At 41.0% G+C, this 11,742-nt stretch overlaps 1 protein-coding gene across 1 annotated transcript; it reads right to left on the bottom strand.

Annotated features, from left to right (window-relative positions):
- Nucleotides 1-3,219: 3,219 nt before the first annotated feature.
- Nucleotides 3,220-6,720, bottom strand: LOC104423450 (aluminum-activated malate transporter 2). The gene is made up of 6 exons (XM_018863523.2): nucleotides 6,519-6,720; nucleotides 6,233-6,373; nucleotides 5,845-6,117; nucleotides 5,583-5,695; nucleotides 5,333-5,476; nucleotides 3,220-3,453 (listed from the first exon to the last, which is right to left on the bottom strand). The coding sequence occupies exons 1-6, from the start codon at nucleotides 6,718-6,720 to the stop codon at nucleotides 3,220-3,222; spliced, it is 1,107 nt and encodes a 368-aa protein (XP_018719068.1).
- Between the last annotated feature and the right edge of the window lie 5,022 nt (nucleotides 6,721-11,742).

The following is an 11,742-nucleotide window of genomic DNA, read 5'->3' as shown; positions in this document are numbered from 1 at the left end:
ATCCACGAGTAAATTCGTTTCTCATACCCACGGCTGGATTCCTTTTTTTTTTTTTCAACTTTATTTCCTCTTCAGTAATTCCTTCGAGTCCACCAAATTTTGCGTTTTAGCAAACGCTCAAACTCGAGTCATATTTAACAATCTCCACCTTGGCTCGATGTTTGAGCCAAATTACAATCGCTTCGTAAAAAATTCAAATTCTGCTGCTACTTTCCCATAGCCCCCAATGGGCTCAACCACCACAGATATTATCCAAGTCCAAGCCTCGCTTGAACTTTGCCATAATTGAGGACCTCATCAGAATACCAACTCCACATGCACCTTTAACTGCTCCGCAAGGATTTTCTGACGCAATCTCCTTAACCGCAGATAAAGCAAAACCATTGTTGCATCCATATCTATTAGGAGATTGAAAACATAACTTGTTAATTTCAGCGATTTACAGAATGTTGACTCTATAGGCTCCACCTCGCTATGAGCACCATCGTGTCGATTATCTTGCTAGTACTCGTACTCGCTACCTCGGGAGTTTCGGTTGCAACTCCACCTCAAGGCCGAACACCGTTCGGATCCGTATTAACACTGCTATAATCACTCCTAGCCAGAAGTACTTGAGACTCATCAAGGGTAACTTCTCTGCTGTTAACAGATGAATTTATATCTGGACACCACAACGGATCGCCTCGCTCACCTTGTGCATAGTCATGAAATATGCACCTTGCCCTCCCATCGAGCTTACCATCACTCACTCGAAAATAATACGGGCAACGTAACATTCTAATGATAGAATAACCAGCAACGTTACCTAACCACACTTCTTTAGGAGTCCGCCATTCAATAGCAGTTGATGGGGATCTATTCACCAAGTAGCTTACTTTGTACTTAGCACATTAGCTAAGAATCTCCTAGCCATACCAGCACTAGAGATAATTTTATGGGCCATCTCTAGTAATGTTCTCTGCTCATCAATTCTGCAAATTGTTGTGATTTACTAGCACTAGTGCGGTGTTTCACTATGCTATCTTTCATGCAGAATTTATTTGTCAGCTCTGAGCAAAACTTCATGCTATTATCAGTCTGCACATGCTTGATCAACTTACCAGTCTCTGTCTCGATCAAAGCTTTTGACTGCAAGATCCTGACACCAGCATCAAACTTGTGCCTTGGCACAAACACCCAGGTCTTCTTTGAGCAGTCAAAAGACTCTCGAACAGATGCATCCGACGTCTCAGCAGCGAAATTTATCACTGTCTCACCTTGAAGTTTATACAGGCCATCATGCTTGATTCCTTTCATTATCACCAGGGCACCTCGAACAATCTTCAGAACTCCACCTTTTGAAGAATACCTGCAACCGGCTGAATCTAGGGCACCCAAGGAAATTAAGTTCTTTTATAATTTTGGAACATGCCTCACTCCAGTCAATGTCCTCACGATACCATCATGCATTCTGATTTTAATATCACCAACACCCACAACATTGCACTTAGCGTTGTTCCCTAACTGGACTTTATCACTACCCGTGCACTGATAAGTGATAAACCAATTTCTATTTGGTGTGACATGAAAAGAACAACCAAAATCCATAATCCATCCATCAAACGATGAATAATCGGTGACAAGACAAGACATAATCAGCATTATCTACTACAGCTGCAACATTATCTGTAGAATCAACCATAATTCCCTTACCCTTCTCATTCTTCAGCTTAAGGCAATCCCTTCTAAGATGCCCCCTCTTGCCACAGTTCCAACAGACAACATTAGCAGTCCTAGACTGACTACGTCTATTCATATTGGTACTACTATTACCCACACGTGTTACAGATCTTCCTCTATTTTCACCTACTAAAGCGGTAGATACAGATTCGCAGATTCTCTTCTCGAATGTCCTCGCTCGAATCAAATCTCGAACCCCATCAAACGTCAAACTTGTTGACCCAGAGGAATTACTAACAGCAGTAACGGTAGTATTCCAACTATCAAGCAATGAGGATAATAGAATCAAAGCACATACCTCATCTTCAAAATCAATCTCAACTAAACTCAATTGACTAACAATCACATTGAATTCATTGATATGATCTGCAACTGACGCACCTTCTTTCATCTTCAAGTTAAACAGACGTCGCATCAAGCAGACCTTGTTGATCGCAGATGGCTTCTCATACATATCCGACAGGGCTTGCATTAAATCAGCAGTGGTCTTCTCCTTCAGGATGTTAAACGCGACGTTACGAGCCAACGTCAGTCGAATAACACCCATAGCTCGTCTATCCAGCAAATCCCAATCATCTTGCTTCATCGTCGCTGGTTTCTCCCGGACAAGGGCAAGTGCGGTTTCATCGATAAAGATAATCTTCAATCGCATCTTCCGAAACTAAAATCCTTCCCATCAAATGTCGATTCTCACTTTTACTTCTTCGTCGCCATCGATTCGCTTCAACTCAGCCAAGCTGGCTCTCGATACCACTTGTTGCGATGGGGCGAGCGATCGAACAAAATATAGACGGAAGAAGAAAAATAAATCGACACAGATTTACGTGGTTCGATCGTAAAGACCTACGTCCACGGGGGAGAGCACTAGCGAATTTCACTATAGATCGAGCGATACAAGGAGATTACACACTCAAGTCACTCAAACACTCTCTCGGTGTTTCCCAAGCCCCAATTTAACCCCAAACCCAAGTCACGACACAAAATTATCACACAAGCTCAAAAACAAACGCTGAAAAAGAACTTCTTTTCTTGATCGCGCTTCAGCTTGAAGATATGCGGCTCCTCCTTTTCTCTCGTACGGGTGCAACAACAACACCCCAAGAAGAAGACCTCTTTCGCGGCTTCCTTTTGTGACTTCTACGTAGGGTTTTGGTCGGCAATTTTTCAGAAGCCCTCTAGAAGAAAATCTGCATAATATTTACTTTTATACGTGGGTGTGCAGGACGTGCCAAAGAAGGAAATCGTGCGCCCAAGCTTGGGCCCACCTACGCTCCGCTCCGTGCTTCGCTGAACGTGTGTGTGTGTGCCCAGAGTGAACACTTTGACTCTGGGCCCACCCATTCATTCACATGCAGACGGAATCCACGAGTAAATTCGTTTCTCATACCCACGGCCGGATTCCTTTTTTTTTTTTTTTTTCAACTTTATTTCCTCTTCAGTAATTCCTTCGCGAGTCCACCAAATTTTGCGTTTTAGCCAACGCTCAAACTCGAGTCATATTTAACAGATGGCGTGGACGACGGCGAGGATGTCGGTCGCATGATTCCAGGAGGTCGTCTTGAGCAGCGACTTGAGGGCTTTTGCAGCGGTTCGGGCCTTCTCAAGGTGGGGAGTCGCAGAGGATGGCGTGGTCATTGTCTTGAGGGAAGATGAGAGTTGCTTCGAAGCTCTTGCGGCTTCCATGCCCATCTCTGCACAGAGCTCCTCGAGTCTAGTTTGAACTTGCGGTGGCGCCTGAAAGAGTGTAAATAAGACTCGTCAAATGAATGGGTCGAGTCGGATTTGGGTTGGGTCGAAAATGGATCGACCTATATTTGACATATTTAATTTGTTTTGATTCATATTCATGTAGTGTAAATCGAGTAACTAATACCCAACCTAACCCATATTGCTAAAATCTATTAATATTCTAGGAAAATCTACACCTACAATATGCTAAATGAATTAAAACTTCAAATTAAATTAAAAATAGTAAATAAAATAAAATGTGTTAAAAAAACCTATATATTGAAATATTTATAAAGAAGTAGACCACACGTATTCCTCTTGTTTGAAGTGAACGTAGTATTGAGTAACTAAAACTGTGACATAAAAAATCTTTAACTAAACTTAAGAAAACTCATTTTATGATATTTTTTATTAAAAAATATTGCTAAAACACTTTTATGCAATACAAATCTAATGGAAAATTTTTACAATTCTTTTTAAAATATTTTAAAAAAAAAAATCGAATTTTTAATTATTTTATTTTTAAAAATATAATTTTTCTTTTTTCTATTTTCTTTTTCTATTTTCTTTTTCTTTTTCTCTTTTCTCTTTTCTTTTTTTATTCTTCGGCTGATCATTGGCCACGATGACAGCCGGTGACTAGCCACAAGTGAGCTCAAGCTCGCCGCTCGAGCCTTGCTCGACGCCCACAGGGCCGCGGCCTCGCCAAATCAATGAGATTGAGCCTTGCTAGTTATTGGGCGAGCTCGGTCTTGTCGAATCTGGTGAGATCAAGCCTCACCAGATGTCGGATGAGGCTCAATCTTGCCGATCTAAAGAGGTGCCCAACGCCGACGAACTCGAGTCTCGTCAAATCCGGTGAGGCTCAAGCCTTGCCTAGGCCGTCATCGTGTCAACCACCAACTAAGGAAGGAGGAAAAAGAAAGAAAAGAGAAAAGAGAAAAGAAAAGAAAATTGAAATATGAAAAGTAATTATAATTTTGATTTTTATAAGAAAACATTTTTATAAAGGTAAATAGGGAAAGATTGTGTGGTGCTTGGGTTGGAAATTAGAAATGGGTTCTAAGGTTCTAACCCACTTGATATTTTAAATGGGTCGAAAGTGTGTTAGAAGTTTGACTCATTTTCGACCCATTTAAATCAAACTCACTTTTTTGACCCATTTTTAGTTGAGTTTTTAAAAATCTATGACCCATATACGACCCATGTAAATAAAATGAATCCAAAAATGGGTCAATGACCTATTTTGACACTTCTAAGTGTGATTACGTTATTACTATTGATTTAATTACTTCAAGGTTGGTTCTGAGTGCAGCGTAACATCATCATCATGAGAGAGATCCTTTAAGAGACTTAACCCCCAAAAAAAAAAAATCTAGCAAATTAGACGGTTAAGCACATGATTTTTTAAGGTGATGCCTCGGTAAACCGATGTAGCAAATCATGAGTAGATTTTCTATAAAATTGCAAAAGGGTGTTCATGTCAAGTCATATTCATTATTTAAGAAAAGTCTTATCATGGCAATCGCTCAGTATGCCAATAGGACACAACCAATATGTTTAACGTTACCTTTTTTAAAAGATATTAAGTGATTTGCATGAAATCCAAGTAAGAGTACGACCAAATAGTATATAATACTTTATACTAAACGCGAAATATTTTTTACTTACCGTGCAATCAGAGCCAACAGATATGACAATCAAGAAATTAAAATTACCTAGTGAGATACAGAAAAATACAGAAAAACGTTGCTATCCACCCGACGTGCGCCATGGGATGAAATGAGAGCCAGTGAAACTCACTTGATTTAACAGTGGATGTGAGCTGTAAGCAGGGTGAACTCAATACTTATTTTCTAGTTAATGCAATCAAACGTCAACTTACGTGGAATTTAATTGTGAGGTAGCTATCAATGGCTTCAATTCTATAGGCACATTGACGAATCAAAGCTCCAATCTTTAGGTATTGCTTCCATGGATGACGATAGCCGAACCGACCATGACTTGGTTCCCAACTCGCAAAAATCGCCTGACATTATCATCATAAATCATGTGCCATTATCACACGAACACAATTAAGTGAAATTCACATGTGTAAATGTTGATTAAAAATTTGAGAAAGTAGTTGTACCCACCAGAGATTCTTCTTTGCTTTTCGTTTCGAGAACACTTTTGTACTCTCGAAAAAGTGACTTGTCTTGATTCAAGTCACTGTCTTCTAATTTTCTCAAATATTCATCCCCAAATCCTATAAAAAAAAATTATCCTCATTCAGTCTTTTTTACCTATAATTACAAAATGTTGTATCTATTTTGACATTGCTTTTTAGGGTTTAGTGAATTTTGTTTCGCATTCTCCTTCATATATTGTCTTTATTTTGGAAGGATTTGTGTGAACCTTCCAAGAAGTTGGCAAGCTTTTCCACGTTGAGAGCGATGAGGCGATGGAGGTCTTCGCCAGCCCAGACGGGACACACAATGACGGAGACGATCAGGCAGGCAGAGCTGCCAATGACGACGGTGGAGAGCCGCTTGTGTGCAAACTCAAATATCTTGTCTTCCCGGAAGCCCGACACCGACACCAGCGCGAACGTCAGTATGAGTATCAGCATCCCGTAGTCGTACTTTGCCTTGATTCGCGGGAAGAACCTCATAAACGTAATACCAGCGGCTGCATTTTGCAACATTATGTCAATCATCAATTCAGCTCAATCAATTTAAGCCCTGTTATTCTTCATTTCTTGAGCGCTTTTCTAATTCTCTCTTTGATATTTTAGTAACTTTACCTTGAAGAAAGACGAAGAAACTAAGCATTATGGGCTGGCCGGTTTTTCCCGAGAGACTTGCTAAGTGATGAGCACCAAGACCAATTGCACCGCCAAGCACTGTAGCTAGTAGTCTATTCAACCCTCTACTAAAAGTGGCCCCTGAAAATGTTTCTTAAGTTAGTTAATGAGAAGAGCTAAGCGTATATACAGTAAAATATACTAAAAATGTGCAGAGTTCAGTCATTCACGGTTCAAGAAATAGAGACCTACGAAGCCACAGCCTATGGATTTTTTAAAAACCTACCGACGTGGAATTCGAAGATGACGACCACGGTCATGACGGCCCACATTGCGTTGACACCGAAGCCTTCGTAGAGCGGCTGGAGGTAATAGAACAGCGACACTAAGGAAAGTGCTAACCCGACTTTAAGTGAATGAGTGACTCGTCTAGGGTCATCTTGCCCGAGCTTCACTGCCCTCTTGGCCAGCTCAGCCGATTTCGCCATTGAGCTCTTGCGCAAGCCCATCAACCGCCTCCATGCGCGAGCGAGGGCTCCAGATCTCTCTTGGCTTGTCGCAGCACCCATTTCCAAGCTCTCCATGACTGAACGAGTGAGCACAGACTTGCATGCAGACAGTAGGGAGCAAGAGGAGAGGTGGTGAGGCCTCTGTTGTGATGGGTTGAAGCCTGGAAATGCCTTATACGTGAAGTGGGGTCCCCAGGGTCTCCTATTTATAAAGGAGAAAAAGCTTACCGAGATGGCAATAATGTTAGAAAATTCGTCCTACGAGTTGTACGGTGGAAATTTCGATAAAAAAAGAAAAAGGAAGAAGAAGAAGTTGTACGGTGGCAGTACGTGGTGGAAATCTGTGAGGAGGTAGTTTCAAACCATCCATCTGGCGAGTGTTTCCCAGTGAGAGCATCGGAAGAAGACAAATTAAGGTTTAATAAGGGTCCCCTCTGACTGAATAAAAGGGTTTAATGAACTCCTATCACTAGGGGTGAGCACGGTTCCCGGGTAGAACCGGGAACCGGAGGTTCGGTTCGGTTACCGGTTCTTACGAGGCCGGTTCCGGTTCCCGGTTCCCTTTTCTTGGGAACCGGCGTTCCCGGTTCGGTTCGGTTCCCAGGAAAAGGGAACCGGGAACCGCCATAAAAAAAAAAAAAAAAAACTATTTCCCCTACGTTTCTTCCCCTTCCCTTTCTTTTTCCCTCTCTCTCTCTTTTCCCCCTTTTTCCTGCTCCCATCACTTCCTGCCCCCAACCTTTTTCTTTTCTTCTCTCTCCTCTTTCCCCCTCTCTCGGCCGAAACCCACCCCTTCTTCTCCCCTTCTTCTTCTTCGCCGCCCCTCGCCGCTTCACCCCTTCTTCTCCTCTTCTTCTTCTTCTTCTTCGCCGCCCCTCGCCACTTCACCCACCACCACATCGCCGCCCCACGCCCTACTCACCACCATCTCTTGGCCATTGAACCACCACCACCCACCGCTCGTCCGACGAGCCGTCTCGCCGTTGAGCCCGACAAGCTATCGTGCCGTCCGCGCCGCCCCTCGCCGCCGTGAGCCACCGCCGCCGTCCCCAAGCCACCGTCACCACCTCTTGCCGCCGCTCGCTCGGCCGTTCGGGCCGTCGTTGCTCCGAACCGCCACCGCTGAACCGAGCTCTTCCCCCTTGGCCGTGGGTTGAGCGCGACTGCCGCCGTCTTCGCCGCGCCGTCCGTGCCGCCGTTGGTGCCATGAGACTCTTGTCTTCGTCGCGGACCTCCTCGACACCGCCGCTGGATGCGTCACCCCTCGCTTGCCTCACCGCTCAGCCGCTTGCCGTCGACGCCGCTCGTCCCCCAGGTGGAACTGGAGGCTACTCGCTCGCCAGCCCCCCGACGCAGCTCGCTACTCGCCCAGCCGCCCAATCAACCTTAACTTCACACCCCTTCGCCTCCGCCCCCAACGAAGCTGCTCTGTTACGAGCTGCGATCGGCGGCGAAGCTGAAGGAGGAGAAGCAGGAGGCGGCAGCGGCGAGCTCTTCTTCGTCTCGGAGGTTGGTTTCACCTCGACCTCCTCTCCTTTGCCTGTTCGCGGCTTTGACGGTTTTTCTGTTCCTCAGCCGGTAGTTTAGGGTTTCCGTGTGTACGTGTGAGTGAGTGATTTTCGAGAATCGGACCGAGTCGAGCACGCGTTCGTCACGTGCGAAGATCAAGCTATCGTTTGCTTTTGCTTATTTCGATTAGGATGTACAATTCGTGTCGGTTTGTGCAAGGGCATAGAGAATTTGATCTTTGTGTTACCTCGTTTGTGAATGGAGTGCTGGATGTGTATGTCATGGAGTGTCGGAATTGCTCCTGTGCATGTCGCACCCCACTATGAATTTAGTTGTTTATGGCGTGTTCTGGAATTGCTCCTGTGCATGTTGCACCCCCACTATGAATTTAGTTTAGTTGTTTATGGCGAATTGCTCCTCTTTATTGGCAGGTATTGAAAATGGAGGGCTAACTATTGAATTATTTCCACTTCTGGATATTCGCGCCCAATACGAAAATGAAAAAAAAAAAACAAAAGGAACCTGTGGAACCTGGAACCGACCCCGGAACCTGTGATAGGGTAGGTTCTAGGTTCTTGGTTCTGACGGGTAGGTTCCAGGTTCCAAAAATTGAGGAACCTGTACCCGAGGGTAGGTTCCAGGTTCCGGACGGAACCGAACCGGAACCGGGAACCGCTCACCCCTACCTATCACCATCAATTTTCAATTACCTTCATGGTATTTTTTCAGATAATCATCCAAAAAATTTTAATGAACTCCGATCACCATCAATTTTCAATTACCTCCATGGTATTTTTTCAAATAACCATCCAAAAAAATTTTAGATTACAAATTTTCCATTGTACCAATTTACTTATAAATTATTTAATGATTTGTTAATATAATCATTCCAGTAAATTTTGACCGAAATTCACTGATGTGGATGTAGATGTCGTTCATCTTACATAATCCGACCGGTAGTAACATGAATAATTTTTATAATTTTTATTATAAATTGCATAATTGAAAGCTGTGGCAAACGTAGATAGTTTTTGCAATTTTTTAATAATTCTAAATTGATATAATTGAAAGATCTATAATTGAATTAGTACAATTTTCCACCAATCGAAAAATGAAGTTGAAAAGGAGTAATTTGAGAAATATGGTGAAAGAATGGGAGAAAATTATGCGCATAATAATGAATATCGTGTCACCTTATGTTATTTCAACTTTCTTCTTACTCTTATATGTATCTTACTTTCAATCGAATATACAACTTTCATTGTGAATGACAAATCGGTTGTAGGAAAGTTTTAAACTTCATCGATTTATTCTAAATTGATGTGTTCCAACTCATATATTTTTATAATAATAGAGAAAGATAGTTATGACAATATAGTGATCTTTCTATTTTCATGAAGTGGCCAAATTTAATTTCGCTTTCAAACTTTCAAGATAATATATGTGAGAAAATTTTTTATAATATTTACATATTAAAAAAAATCACACATTATATTTAACTGCTTAAATTCTTAGGAAAATTGATGATGGTCCCACCAAATCATCATGATATTATATTAGGAGGTCTTAAGTTCAAATATTTCCAAATCCCTCTTACATATTTTCACGACTCAATCTCAACCAAACTTCAAACTACATGTGAGAGGCAAGATTAACATATTTAAATATGAAACCATGCTTCCATCAACCAACTTAAGTTTTTAGAACAATTGACAATTGTTTTACAAAATTTTACAAAAAGAAGTAAGCCAAGTGGTGTTTTAATCTCTTTTTTTACTATGATGGTATTTTTTTATTGAAAGAAGTTTGAGGAAATTTACCAAAAAAATCATGAATCTATTGTGCGAATATCAGTTCAGTCATAAAATTTTCAATTTTTTTAATTTAGTCTTAAAACTTTTTAAAATTTGTCAATGTAATCATTTCAACCAATTTTGATCGAAAATCGTTAATGTAGACGACGGTCATGTGTTAACATGGCAATTTTTACTTTTCTTTTTATTATGGTCGAGGAGGATCACCACAGCTCACCAACATTCGATGAGCCCCAATGAAACAAGATAAAATGGAAAATAAAGAAAAATTCACAAAAAAAAAAATTAAGAATTGAAAAAAAAATTAAGAATTGAAAAAAAAATTATCCATGTCAGCACTGACTATGTCACTTAGGATGATTGACATTCACATCATTGAGTACTTGCCAAAATTAATCGAAGTGATTATATTAACAAATGATTAAAAAGTATATGATTATATCAATCAATTTTTTTTAAAAAAAGGATTGAATTGGCATAAAACCTTTTTTGTAATTATCCCTCCCCACCCAATCATAGATTATTTCTAGTCTAATTTTAATGTACCCAGAAATTGAGAAGGGAGTCTAGAACGCTCGCAGTAAATTATACCTACTTCCCTCCATACATAAAAAAAGAGGGTGCTAATAATAATAATAATAATAATAATAATAATAATAATAATAATTGTTTATTGAACAAATATTTTGACTTAGATTAAGCTTATTTCTTGATTTGTATCATTTAAGGGCATAATCGGAGATCGAAACTTCGAAACTCTAGAGATTAATGCTTTCTTAGATGGGATAGGACGAGCGAGAACAAGGTGCATGCGTGTCTTATTCGCACGACCTCCAAACGATCTGTCCGTCGGGCTGATAGCCTCCACATTCGAAATAAAATTGCTAATTGAAGTACCAAAATCGGCGTCGCAAATATTAATTATCCAAGAAAAGCCGTGCACAATTAAGAGCGGAAAAGCTTTTTGTTAATGAATGGCGATGGACAAGTTCTGTCATTTGCCTCGACATTGTCCGCGAATCCAAGGTCGTGCATTTATTTAATAGTCTGGCTGCGGGACCCGGGGGGGGACGGGAAACGTATCGAATTTTGCTTTATTTGCAAGAGTTGGTCAGTACCTCGAATTGAGGACCACGCCAAGTACTAAAATCATTAATTGGTGGCAATGGCAATGCTATTAGTTGATCGCTACAGATCCAACTCCCTTATTGATCTTACCAATCATACGTTAACCTAACGTAAATGCTAATACATTACATGATTACCTAAGAATGAAATTATATCTGTATTATGGGTCTTCTGTAGACAAAACACATGAATTTCAAAGAGTTGGATCGGACAGTTTAATTTAGAATCATAACAATTTGTGATGGACCATGTGAACTTCACTGTCATTGACAGGTATGATTAATCTTATTTGTGCAGATCTTGTGGTTAGGAATCATCGTAGGTGGTGTGAGACCATGTGAAATCCATCTCGATTGGATCTAGAAAATGATGCAATCGTACTGATTTTGAGGGAGTGTACGATAATTTTTCTGATTATATAAGCTCAGTACAACATAGAAGATTCTGATAAGCGAAGGATGCGGTGGTGGTTAATTCAAAAGAGTACGGACAATGAGAGTAGTTAATAAACACATCAGACATTGAAAATAGGACCACTATTTGAATAATC

This window comes from Eucalyptus grandis, chromosome 7 (assembly GCF_016545825.1).
Source record: "Eucalyptus grandis isolate ANBG69807.140 chromosome 7, ASM1654582v1, whole genome shotgun sequence".
Lineage (NCBI taxonomy): Eukaryota > Viridiplantae > Streptophyta > Magnoliopsida > Myrtales > Myrtaceae > Eucalyptus > Eucalyptus grandis.
The sequence above is the reverse complement of the archived record's forward strand: the minus strand, read 5'-3'. Positions and strand labels throughout refer to the sequence as shown.